This window comes from Serpula lacrymans (assembly GCF_000218685.1).
Source record: "Serpula lacrymans var. lacrymans S7.9 unplaced genomic scaffold SERLAscaffold_8, whole genome shotgun sequence".
Lineage (NCBI taxonomy): Eukaryota > Fungi > Basidiomycota > Agaricomycetes > Boletales > Serpulaceae > Serpula > Serpula lacrymans.
In genome coordinates, this window is record NW_006763297.1 from 2,493,526 (window position 1) to 2,506,192 (window position 12,667).

General features: G+C 46.4%; 5 protein-coding genes across 5 annotated transcripts; 2 read left to right on the top strand and 3 right to left on the bottom strand.

Moving 5' to 3' along the window:
* Window positions 1-3,042: 3,042 nt before the first annotated feature.
* On the bottom strand, window positions 3,043-3,473 carry SERLADRAFT_393135 (uncharacterized protein; the record flags this gene model as incomplete). Its single annotated transcript, XM_007319849.1, has 1 exon — window positions 3,043-3,473. One exon carries the CDS (start codon window positions 3,251-3,253, stop codon window positions 3,095-3,097), a length of 159 nt encoding a protein of 52 aa, XP_007319911.1.
* Window positions 3,474-4,239: 766 nt separating this feature from the next.
* SERLADRAFT_393137 (uncharacterized protein) lies at window positions 4,240-4,747 on the bottom strand (the record flags this gene model as incomplete). The annotated part of the gene is made up of 1 exon (XM_007319850.1): window positions 4,240-4,747. A coding segment is annotated over one exon (292 nt), but the record flags the coding sequence as incomplete, so codon positions are not given.
* A 124-nt stretch (window positions 4,748-4,871) lies between these two features.
* Window positions 4,872-5,713, bottom strand: SERLADRAFT_393142 (uncharacterized protein; the record flags this gene model as incomplete). Its single annotated transcript, XM_007319851.1, has 3 exons — window positions 4,872-5,190; window positions 5,241-5,356; window positions 5,415-5,713. Coding segments are annotated over 3 exons (734 nt in total), but the record flags the coding sequence as incomplete, so codon positions are not given.
* A 597-nt stretch (window positions 5,714-6,310) lies between these two features.
* On the top strand, window positions 6,311-9,482 carry SERLADRAFT_439455 (uncharacterized protein; the record flags this gene model as incomplete). Its single annotated transcript, XM_007319852.1, has 14 exons — window positions 6,311-6,460; window positions 6,526-6,760; window positions 6,820-7,484; window positions 7,543-7,556; window positions 7,613-7,721; window positions 7,775-8,015; window positions 8,064-8,098; window positions 8,149-8,329; window positions 8,386-8,572; window positions 8,623-8,684; window positions 8,743-9,023; window positions 9,078-9,113; window positions 9,182-9,322; window positions 9,384-9,482. 14 exons carry the CDS (start codon window positions 6,311-6,313, stop codon window positions 9,480-9,482), a joined length of 2,436 nt encoding a protein of 811 aa, XP_007319914.1.
* A 358-nt stretch (window positions 9,483-9,840) lies between these two features.
* Window positions 9,841-12,573, top strand: SERLADRAFT_450442 (uncharacterized protein; the record flags this gene model as incomplete). Its single annotated transcript, XM_007319853.1, has 11 exons — window positions 9,841-10,299; window positions 10,356-10,448; window positions 10,473-10,558; window positions 10,621-10,700; window positions 10,762-10,814; window positions 10,873-11,018; window positions 11,075-11,177; window positions 11,236-11,605; window positions 11,664-11,795; window positions 11,997-12,141; window positions 12,200-12,573. 11 exons carry the CDS (start codon window positions 10,207-10,209, stop codon window positions 12,339-12,341), a joined length of 1,443 nt encoding a protein of 480 aa, XP_007319915.1.
* Window positions 12,574-12,667: the final 94 nt, after the last annotated feature.

Below are 12,667 nucleotides of genomic sequence, written 5' to 3' on the forward strand. Positions count from 1 at the left end.
ACTTACAACAATACAATCTCGCCGCAGTCTATCGGAGCTACTGATTAAGCGGACACTAGTTGGAAGAGAAAAACAGGTAAAGCCTGAACATTCAAACATTCCGCTCACAGTATATGGCCTAGCAATATCGGAATCACTCGCTGATTTCTTGCGAGTTGGCAAAGGCGGAGCGGTTTGAGCGGGCTACGTGGCCTTCGCCATAGGTCATGTCTATCCAGAGCATTTCAAAAATAGAGCAGCATGCAGGGTCATACAAACGCACGCTCAGCTTGCTGATCTATCTCAACATTACGATGCAGGTATCATGATATTATTCTTCGGAAGTGTGCTTATAGGAGACTATAATATTATGAAATAGGGATTCAGCCAAAGTTTCAAGATAATCAAATGGGTTGAAGAACACACGATGTAAGTACAGTCGGTGCCATATCCACTCTAGCTTCCAAGCCATCTAATCACACCTAGGATGAGACTAAGTATTGGCTCTTACTATCCGATGTCAGTGCCGTTGGTAATGATTATTGGATTTTGGAAGAGGTCATCTCATACGATTTCTATTGTGCACTCCTATCTGAGAAGAAAACAAACGCTACAGCGATGGCAAGCGTCACACAACTTTGCAAACAGAACGATGACCAATATTACCCCAGTGCTCTACATGCAGACGTATGAACAGCGACATTAACTTTGACAACTATAATATACATAGTATTTAGCATATCCATAGAACACTCAGACCGGTTCACCATCGTAGAGATGATCTTGAAAAAGTAATCCTTATCTATACCTCGATTATACACTGATAGTGAGCGGGGAGATGGCAGAGTCAATCTGTCGATAAAAGTAGGCCAACTGGGGGAGATGACTTGAATGCCCCTTAGGGTATGCGTGATACGTCCTAGACCAAGAGGTGCCGGACCGTCGTGCAGGCGAAAATCTACGTGATCGAGTTTTTCGCTATGAATCAATACATAGATAGGCATCTGTTACGGATATCCTGAGGCGGTTAAGGGTCAGATCAGTCAGATGCTTAACCTGACCGAATACAAAACCGACAAAATTTCGCAGTAAACTCCTGCCAAAGAGCATGCCGCAGAACATGAGCTTGCGAAGATTAGGCGTGATGTTTCAATATCTCGAGAGCATGGAATATCATCAGACAGTCAGCATCTGGGTCGCTGTAAATCTCGATTTTCAGGGGGAGGTTACGGGAGCGCTCGAGCCAAAGCTTCAACATAGCTATGAAGGACGGTACATCGTAATCGTTGCGATGACGAGAAGAGATACCAATGGATGACCAGAGCTCGGGCGTGACTGCTCGCCAACGGCGACACACTTAGGTAAGGAAAAGTGGCGCTTGGACCACGCTTGGTTCTGGGCGCTCAGCAGGCAAGGAAAGGACAGATATGTTCTGTAGCAATTCTACGGGCACAGCGCAAATACACCGTCTTCTAATTCATTATTTTCTTGCGAGAAGTGCATCAACTTGGTGCTCGACATCAAGGAGCTCCTGTTCACGTCCTTGCGGTGTTCGGCGGACTTCGTGTCGTGATTCATCTACAAGATTCTGAGGACTGAACAGTCAGAAAATAGCGACATTCGAAGTAAACGCTGAAAATATTTCAGGCGCCTGAAAAAATAAAAGTGATGATTTGTAAGCATGCTGTAGTTGAAAAAAAATATGTGCAAACTGATAAGATATCGAAATCAAGAAATATCGAGTTTCAACTCAGAATAACTAGTTAGTATATAAGAAAGAGACTCATAATCAAATCTGATCCCCCAAATCTCGACTCTATAATACTGTCATTATGAGTAGAAACCGTGCCTCCATCCGTGATCAGCACTTGGAAATTCTCGATGACATCTATGTCAGTGCACAAAACCGAACACTGCAGACCATTGTCGACACTCTCGCTGCTGAGGACGTGCCATCTGATCGATCTGGCACGAGTTACTCGTCGATCGATTCGGACTCAGTAGGGGTGTCGCTAAGCAGCTCACCGCGTGCGGGACTCGAGTCTGTGGGATCGGACTTTGGCGCAGAGCTCGACTTGGAATCGGTAGGGCCGCTTAGTGAGTCGGGTGGCGAGTCAGATGAAGAGGCCGAAAGTACTACCTCAGAAGATGAGCAACCATGGCTGATTGATAGGTTCAGCTTCATGCAGTTGACCTCTGCACTATACATCATGCTCCACACCGCCGTGGAGGAGACACGCATTTTTTTCCCCAAAAGCCCTGCTTTTCGGCAGCCTCAGCTAGGCTTACTTGAGTGGGCCCGCCATAATGATCTCGGCCATTTCTTGCGTAAACTACGCTTACGTCCCACGACCTTTGATGCGATTGTCACACTAATTGAAAATCACCAAATATTTCATAATTCATCCAATAGCCCCCAGTATCCCACGGCCCTTCAGCTCGGAATATTCCTTGTTCGCGTTGGCCACTATGGAAATGCGGCATCGTGTAATGAAGTAGCCGAGTGGGCAGGAGTATCAGTCGGCACTGTTGTCCTGTCCACTAAGCGGGTGGCCTTGGCGCTCATGTCTTTGCATGACATGGCTATGTGCAGTCCCACAGACGATGAAAAACGAAAAGCCAAAGCTTTTGTCCAATCAAAAGTGTGCGAATCATGGCGTGACGGCTGGCTTTCGGTCGATGGGACAACATTCCCATTGTTTCAAAAGCCGAGCCATTTTGGCGAGGCTTGGTACGATCGATCATCAAACTATTCGATGAATGCTCAGGTACAAAAATTGCTTATTAATACATTTTATCTAATTCTTTGTTTTAGCTCGTAACCCTGCCTCACAACTTACGGATCGTTGACTACGCCCTGGGGCACACAGGCAGTGTGCACGACTCTTACGCGTTTGAAGCTACACAAATCTTCCGTGATCACGCGCTATTTCTGGATGCCGGAGAGTGGATATGGGCTGACTCAGCGTATCCCATCCAAGATTGGTGCATGGCGCCATTCAAGCGGCCCACAAATGGTAATCTCACACAGAGTGAACGCCACTATAATTACTATCTATCGCGTATCCGTATCCGTTCCGAACACGCTATTGGCTTACTTAAGGGCCGTTTTCAATCACTCCACGAACTCCGCATTCAAATTAGCTCGCAAGATCGGCACGAATGGGCCGTAACGTGGCTCAAGTCGTGCTTCATCCTCCACAACTTGGTAATTCTGATTGAAGGTGACGAGAGCTCGGATAACTGGTCCGATCCGGGTGGGCATAACAACCATGATGGTGTAGATGATCAGAGTGAGCCTTCGGAGGACGTGCCTGATGATATTGCGGTAGTTGGTGAGTTGCCAGCTGCCCCGAGTGTTATTGATGGTGTCACTATTCCTGAAGGACAGCTCTTTCGCCACCGTCTAATGCTAGCACTATTCTCGAGTCACCTGTATGTAGATTAAATTCATTGTCAGCTTTCTAGTCAGACATACAAACTGAATTCCATTTGTAAAATAAAACAAAGCACGAGTACAAAAGTTCATCACAACAGTATAGCAAGCAGAGATAGCAAGTTAAGTCAATGTCTATATCATCCTCCCATCAATCACCATCGAATCGTCATTGCCATCAGCACTATTCTCATGTTCATCACCGCTATACTCCTTTTCTGCGATGGACGCTCCTGGTTCAAACGTGGATGAGGGCAAGGTGGAAGTGGAGGCAACAGGTCCAACAATTGACTGTTCAAAGAGGTCAGAGATGATGGAAGAAGGGACAGGGGAGGTGGAGTTGTCCATGAGAAGCGTTGAGATAATGCGATTGTCCAAACCAGGGATGTCCTTGACAGCCTGGATAAGTTCGAACTTCATCCTCAACATGTCCTTTTCATGTTGTCTTTGTTCACGTTCTCTTTTAATTTGGCCTTCGGTAATCAACGTCACCTTCTCCTTGAACTGTTCGTGTTGCAAGACAACAGTCTCCTTCTCCCTCTTCCGATTTTCGAAGCGTGCGCGCTCTGCAATTGCGGTGTACTTCGCATTCTTTGCGGCCATTTTACCTCCCTGCACAACGAGTTTCTCCTGCTCAAGGTTAGTCTTTCCCTGCATGGCCTGTGCGACAGGCTCCATGACCCGCTGCATCATAGACATGTTGTCTTCTAACTGGGACCGCTGACGTTTACGAGGTTTGTCGTCTCCCTTTTCTGGACGCAATGATTCGTCCTTACTTGGCTGATCCTTCGTAGTGGATCGCCTATTCGTAGTGACACGCTGCTCCTGGGCGGCTTCTTTGCCTGATGCAGCCAGCTGATTGCGAAGGGCGTCTCTGATGTTTACAGACGTAGCAGGATGTTTGCCTTTTTTCAAAGCAGGGATAGGTGGAGAAACAGGAGGCGAAGTTGCAGGAGGCGGAGTAGAAGTCTGCGGTAAGTTTGAGAAAAAGTTGGATCGTCCAGATGCGGGGGAGGCAGGTGGTTGATCGGAAAAGAAACTAGATGTAGGAGAGGGCGGATACTGGTTTGCGGAGAAACCAGAGTTGTCATTGTCCAAGGTGGGAGACATGGGAAATGGCATCCCCAAAGCACCAGAGATCGAAGATGTCTGGTATTGGGGTTGGGGTAAAGGAGACATTGGGAGTACGGGCTGACCTTGACCCTGACCCAGTGTATCATGCTGCAGTTTAGAAAAAAGAGACTCGAATGAAGAGATGGAGTGGTTGTCCTGAAACAGAGAAGATAACGATTGATGATAAGCCCCAGGAAAAAGGCTGGAAGCATTCGAGTCGAAGAAATTTGGGTCAGTTGTCATAGACGGTAATGACGTTAACGAAACACCATAAGGCATGGACGATACAGAGGACGACGTCATGCTCGGGTCCACATGGGAGCTGTTGCGATGGTTAACGTACTGAGGCATGGAGTGAAGCTGATGGAGTTGCTGATTCGGCGGGTGGTAGTTCAGATTATATTGGCTCGTTGTCTGCGTGTCAACCGGGTAGTGCTGCTGCTGCTGTGCAGGGATATCCAACGCCATGGCTGAGGCCACATTGCTTGCATCATGGTGGCTAGTATGACCCCCACCGCGCGTGTTTGAGAACAGAAGATTGTAGGCCTGTGCCTCATGATCCTGACCTGCATCTGATGACGTTGTGAAAGGGTTGTAGCTGGGGATCTTCCTCCAGAAGCCATGCAAACGATGGAACATTTTGAACTTGGCCGTGATTGCACCTGGTAGTATGGTAAACACATGTAGGAAGGCAGAAATCGAACGAACTAACGTATAAACGCACCAATTGGTCCCGTATACTCGGGGTTCCTCTCTAGTTGCTCAAACGTAAGACCAGCTCCAGTACGGCCCAGCTCCTGACAAGACTGGCGGTATTTTTTCTTCAGCCTGGATAAATAATCGTTATCTAAATATTAGGTTCAGCTGATCAACAAATAACACTTACGAAGAGAGGTGGTTATCGACCGCCTTTGTATACCTCACCGGGTCAGACTTGAGAGTCGCACAAATAGTCGGATCACTCTCCACACCAAATACATACTGTGCAAGCTCCCCGTGTAACACCACCTTGCTAGACTTAGCCTGTCCCTTCTTTCTACTCTCCTTGGTGGCATCTTCCTGAGAATCCGAGAAAAGTAAATGTCGCTTTTCGACATTCTGTTCCAGCCAGTCTAGGAGACGATCAGTACGGTCAGCAGTCCACTTGATACCTGGTCGCCTAGACTTGCGGGAACCTTGGGTGTTCCTATTGTCGACATCACTGTCAGATAATTCGTCGTTATCGTCTACATCGTCGTCAACAGGGGGTCTTGAATGCCGCGAAGGTTGTCGATGCATGGAGTGGTGAGGCACAAGCGTGGGGACGAAAACAACCTGTGTCATTTGCTGTCCATTCCATAATACGGTCCAAGTTGAAGCGGAGTTCAACAGATTGGCATTATCAAAGGAATTTTTTTTGTAAGCGCCGTATTTTCTTTCCAACTACAGCATGCTTACAAATCATCACTTTTATTTTTTCAGGCGCCTGAAATATTTTCAGCGTTTACTTCGAATGTCGCTAATGTTTCAATCTGAGCTTTCACAACGAGATCATGAGACTAGTCCACGGGATATTAGAAAGAAAGCTAATTTACCCGAAATATCCTTTTCACGAGAAAGGTGGGCTTGCTTAGAGAAAGGCTCAGGTGTATTCTGCAACTTTTTTGTTTCCAAAGAGTGGGATGGCAGTGCCACAGTTGCGCCACAATGCTCGGATGGAACTCGGGAGTGACTTTCATATTACACGCATTGCCTGTGGTTTGAAAATATAAACGTATCTTAAAACTTGTATTTCCAGCCACGATGCCCTCAGACAACAACGATATGGGACAGGTCAGGTCTGTCGAAACGCCCACAAGCGATGTCAGTGAATGCTCACCCAGTCCTGGACTGACGATACCCGAAGCTAGGGATGGATTCTATGGTTACAACGATGAAAAGAATCTTCAACACGTACGTTTTGTTATCTTTAGCACTGAAGTAAAATTGTACTTCATGCAGTCTTGGACATGGATTAGATCGAAGGGAAGTACTGGGCTCATCGGCGGACGTCTGATACTTCGAAACCCATATCCATCCTCGGCTCACCCAGTATATCGCCTGATCCCCATCCAGACGGTGGTGTTTCACCCTACGCAGCTAGTCTTAAGCTGTCTGCCATCCCAGAAACTCTCCCAGCTATGAACGATGTTGATGCATCACCTTTTTTCGAGGACAAAGAGAGGGAGGAAAGAGCAGAAGCTCAAGTACACAGTGCGATAGTTTCACGACATTTACCCTACCGTTAGCCCCTCTAATGCATCTTTCTTTAGTTGATACCGCGATTACACCCGAACTTGCGCGCATATACCAATCGCTTCAGCAATGTGTTGAGCTGCGCGATAAATACATAGCCAGATCGCTACAGAGGCTTGGCGATAATCCAAAGGACCATGATGGACGCTTTGGCGGCCTTCCTGAGGGTATGGCCGATGTGTCTGGCGTTAGGGCAGATACAGACTATGCTACGTTGAAGGATTCTAAAAGTCCATTTGAACCGTGGAATATATACCCTAGACCCCCACCTCCTCACTGGCACTGGTCAAAGAAAGAAAAAGTGATCAATGTAGATGGCCACGCCACGCAATACGACGACTCTGACTCTATACGTCCAAAGATTCCTGGCGCAGACTCTTGGACGTTCGAGATTGACGACAAGGGCGTTTATCAGGTTTACGAAAGCTCGAAAGGTCCACCATCTTCCATTCCTTTCAACTACTCAGCTATTTATTATATCCTTTGTTGTCCAGATGAAAACCAAAAGCCGTTGTTCGATATACCGAATATACGCGAATACTTCGTGGACCTCGATTATGTTCTTTCGGTTATTTCTGATGGTCCAACTAAGAGCGTTGCATATCGTCGGTTGAAGTATCTTGCAAGTAAGTTTGAGATGTACAGCCTCTTGAATGAGTACCAGGAATTGGCAGACATGAAGGTGTGTCCAGGTTGGTCATATGAAAACACAAAGAACTGATAATGTATTGGGCTAATAGACGGTCCCTCATCGGTAAGCATATATAGGAAATGCTTGAGAGGCGATATACGGGCTAAACGGCACAATAGCGATTTCTATAATGTGCGCAAAGTTGATACCCATGTTCATCATTCTAGCAGCATGAATCAGAAGCATCTTCTGCGATTCATCAAATCAAAAATGAAGCGTAGCCCCCAGGTGAGATCATTGCATGCTTGGTAAAACTCCATTTTATTTGATACTGGTAATAGGATGTTGTCATTTTCCGCGATGGCGCAGAATTAACCCTCGAGCAGGTATTCCAGTCTCTGAAACTGACTGCGTATGAGCTTTCCATCGACACACTTGATATGCACGCGCATCAAGACTCGTTTCACCGCTTTGACAAATTTAACTTGAAATACAATCCTATCGGAGAATCTAGGCTGCGAGAAATCTTCTTGAAAACAGACAATTATATAGAAGGACGATATCTGGCAGAGCTGACGCAAGGTTGGTCCTGTAATCGTTGGCTGTTTGATAGCTAACACTGTATGTTAGAGGTCATGACTGACCTTGAACAAAGCAAGTATCAGGTGATTGTTATATGCGCACAGCTATCCACTGGTACTTACTCTATGTCAAGAATTGCGAATGGCGAATCAGCATATACGGTCGGTCTCCAAACGAATGGGACAAACTGGCCAAGTGGATAGTTGGGAATAAACTGTATTCGCACAATGTGCGCTGGCTTGTTCAGATTCCACGTTTGTATAACATATACAAAGACAATGGTTCTGTTTCGACGTTTGAAGATATTGTCACCAGTATGTCAGGTATTATCTCGCGTCTCTGGCAATAGCTGAGTTTCCGCCTTGTATAGATATTTTCCGCCCTTTGTTCGAGGTCACTCGTGATCCCACGTCGCACCCCGAACTTCATATCTTTCTTCAGCGTGTGATCGGCTTTGACAGTGTTGATGATGAATCAAAGGCCGAAAGAAGGTTCCACCGCAAGTTCCCATACCCTCGATTGTGGGATGCTCCTCAAAACCCACCATACTCATATTGGTATAGTTTTCTCTCGTATGCTCTGTGTTTTATTTCAAGACGTGTTACAGGATTTATTACATGTATGCGAATATGGCTAGTCTCAACAACTGGAGGCGGGCCCGAGGATTTAGTATGTTACTTTCCTAGGCTGTGACGTATGCACCTTCTTACCTAAGTTCGTTTCAAAGACACATTCGTTTTGCGCCCTCATGCAGGAGAAGCAGGAGATACTGATCATCTAACAGCGGCGTTCCTTACATCGCATTCTATTTCCCACGGCATTTTGCTCCGTAAAGTCCCAGCATTGCAATACCTGTTCTATCTGAAGCAGATCGGTCTTGCCATGAGTCCTCTCAGCAACAACGCCCTCTTTCTCACGTATGAAAGAAACCCCCTCCCTGATTTCTTCAAAACAGGTTTAAATGTCAGTTTGAGCACTGATGACCCGCTTCAATTTCATTTTACAAAGGTATGATGATATGGAACCCCGCGAACATTCCGAATTTCATGTTTTTGTTGACAGGAACCGCTTTTAGAAGAATACAGCGTCGCAGCACACGTAAGATAGATCTATTATGATTTTAGATCGCACATCAGGAGAAACTGCTGTGCTGATGACTATTATAGATCTATAAACTGCCACAAAGCTCTCTCGCTGAGCTTGCCCGCAACTCGGTTCTCCAAAGCGGGTTTGAAATGGAACTCAAGCGGCACTGGTTAGGTCGAGAATGGTATTTGCCTGGAGCAGCCGGAAACGATATTCACAAGGTATGTAATACTTGTTAGCTGAAACTGTTTGGCAGTTCATGGAGTATTTGGGGTGTTTTAGACGAATGTACCGGATATTCGTCTTGCGTATAGACATCGCACCCTGTTGGAAGAACTAGCTATGATCCGAGCCAAGCCCAGAGTACCAGGGTTGTCATGAGGCTCCACAAAGCTCGAAACGGAGCTGTGTTGCGCCTGATAAGAAGATTCGGGTTTAGCCAGTTAACGTTGTGGTTTCTGTGGCTGGTCTGATCTATAACCTATTTTGGTTCAAAGCTTGACAAACTTGACGTTGAATGGTGTGTCTAACGAGCTACAGTTGTGACGGTACAGAGAAAAGTCCATTACGACTGAAGAGCTGAAGCAGATGCCTATTGTGGGTGGGTATCAAATTAAATATATGAGTTACGGAAGCAAAAGATGGATATATGGCCATCATATGCCAGGAAGCGCCAGCGTCGCCACCTCGCGACACATGTGCGGTGTCCTTAAGGCGTTCGTTCGCATTATAAGTTTCTGATCGTCATCACACAGGATATTCCCCCAAGTACAAACAGTGCTCAGAATGGCTACCATCTGTCATTAGAAATCAGTATTCCATCGAACCTGACTGGAGTCTTACTGGCCCTAGTCTCCAATAAGCAGACCAATCACGGAAGAAGAGTATACTGGCCCCGGGCAAGTCTGCCATATCCAGCTTTCCCTTTTTGTGCCCAGCTTCACATATATACGCTTGCTGGTTGGCTGCGTTGCGAAGGAGCTCTCGATCCCACTATAGCATCACCAGTTCGATCACAAGGCCTTTTATAGTGACTTGGTTCTTTTAGCGGTTGATTGCAAGCTTACCCATTACCACTACTTGAACTTTACCTCCATCTCCAATCATGTCTGGTTCCGACAGCGAGTCCACCATGTCGAGGAAGCCTCGCACAATCGTCCTGTGTTTCGATGGCACAGCAGGCCATTATGATGCCACGGTAAGTCATATCTAGCATAACCAGTCGATGATGTAATTATCATATCCAATCTCCAGAACTCGAATGTTGTCAAGTTGTTCTCATTATTCCAGAAAGATACAAACGAACAGCTTGCTTATTACCAGGCAAGTCTGCTTGCAGAGTGCGAGGTCGTTGGTCTGACTTGTCTTTAGGCGGGGGTGGGGACATATTTTTCTCCTGGCACAGTGTCCCCCTTGTTCATGTGGTTCGCAAAACTCATGGACGAAGCTTTCGCATGGTACGCATATACCTGATATGGATATCTCTCGTCATTGAGCACATCCGAATCCTCCTCGTCAGGTATCTCGATGCTCATGTAATGCAGGGGTACCAATACCTCATGAACAACTATCGCGAGGGCGACAAGATCTGCTTATTTGGTACGTTTCGCATGACGAAGCTTTTATTCATTCATAGCTCACAGTACCTCGCCTTTAATAGGATTCTCTCGAGGAGCATACACAGCGCGTGCTCTGGCTGGGATGCTGAACAAGGTATGATGATCGTCTTTTACACATTGTTATGCAGATGCAAATTCAAGATCCGATCCAGGTTGGCTTAATTCCCCGGTTCAATATCCAACAGGTCTCTTTTGCCTATAAGCTCTACAAGCGCACGGACAAGCAAGGAAAAATTTTAGCTGCAGGGTTCAAGCAAACGTTCTCTCGGGATGTGCGAGTTGACTTTGTCGGGGTGTGGTTAGTTGCATATACCCCCCTTGAAAGCATGCCATCTAATTCTTGGCCCATTTCAGGGATACTGTGCAAAGTACAGGGATCCTCATGAACCGAAGCTTGCCTTTTACAGACTCTAACACATCTATCAGAACGTTCAGACAGGCACTAGCTCTCGACGAGGTGAGCAATGTTTAGCTGCTGCATGTTTACATCGAGAATAACATTGCCCATCTACTAGCATCGGGCGAAATTCCGCCCAAATCTGTATCACCGGCTAGATCCTGACAAAGTCAATGCAGGTCTTGACCCCGAACATGCAAGCGGTAGCTTCTTTTTGAAGTTCAAGACCAAGATGCACAACAAAGTTGGTACTCTGAAGAGTAAGTCTGGGAAGAAAGGGCCAAAATGCGATAGGAAGAAATGTTCTTCAGGAAAGGAGCAAATGACGGTCACCATAAACGACGAACGTGCATGTATTCGCACGGAGGATGATATATTGACACGGGATGATATCATCATAAGAGTGGTGGAGGAAGAAGCACCTACCGCACCCACCCCTCCAGCGGCCACTGATGTCCTTGAGGTGTGGTTTTCGGGTTGCCACACGGGTGAGTGCCTACGCTTACTATGGCATGGCTTACTACAGCCTAATGATGTCACATAAAGATATTGGCGGAGGAGCTGTACAAGACGATGTCAAGACGTCTCTTTCACACATAACCTTACAATGGATGGTCGAACAAATCGTTGCCTCGCAATGCGGCATTCTCTTTGATAACGATGCATTAGAACGTAATGGTATATCATCCACCTCATTCCTACCAAAGTCTCGGCCATCCTCCAACAGTCATGCAACCCATATCAATTTTTCCTCAGAGAAACGCAGTCTAGACTCTTCGCTAAACCCAGCATCCACTTCTTCCCATCCTGTAGGATCGCTCACGTCCTCAGCACCCGGGGCTCCTGCTATCCCCGAAAATCCCACACCAACAACACCAGGTCCTACCCCTTCCCCGGAGCTCTCAGATGCACTAGCGCAAATGCATGATGAATTGCAAATGCAGAAGCTCTGGTGGTTATTGGAAATCATTCCTCTCGACTTTGCCTGGCAGGGTCCCGACGGATTGTGGCACAAAACATGGAGGTACGTTGGATTGTATCAATTCTGCTGCCTAGGTTCGAGGTACTCATGTTACTGCTAGCATTCATCTCGGCAGGGGCCGTTACATCCCCGATCCTATCCCCAAATTCCACTATACGGTAAAGGACCGAATGGACGACAAAACTCTCAATTATAAGCCACGAGCCGTATACGAAAATGGGAAAGAATGCTTCGTAGGATAGACTAGCCTCATTAGGCTTGTATCCTTCCTCTACGGACGATATATCATACGTTGCACTCCATTAATAGTATGCCTTTACGACTTTTTCATTATGATGTTAACGACACACTCGGACGCCCATGGTCTAGGTCCAACGACAGTAACGCTTTTTTATTATTGATATTTTACGAAATTTGTACGATGGTACGAATTGGTACGTAGTTATTGGCACGATAATACAACGCATTCACGATTGATTCTGACCCGACGGCGACGACAATACTAGTATGTATATGGTTTTTCCTCTCCATCATTTATCTGCGTTCCTGCAGGGTGATGATCCTACAG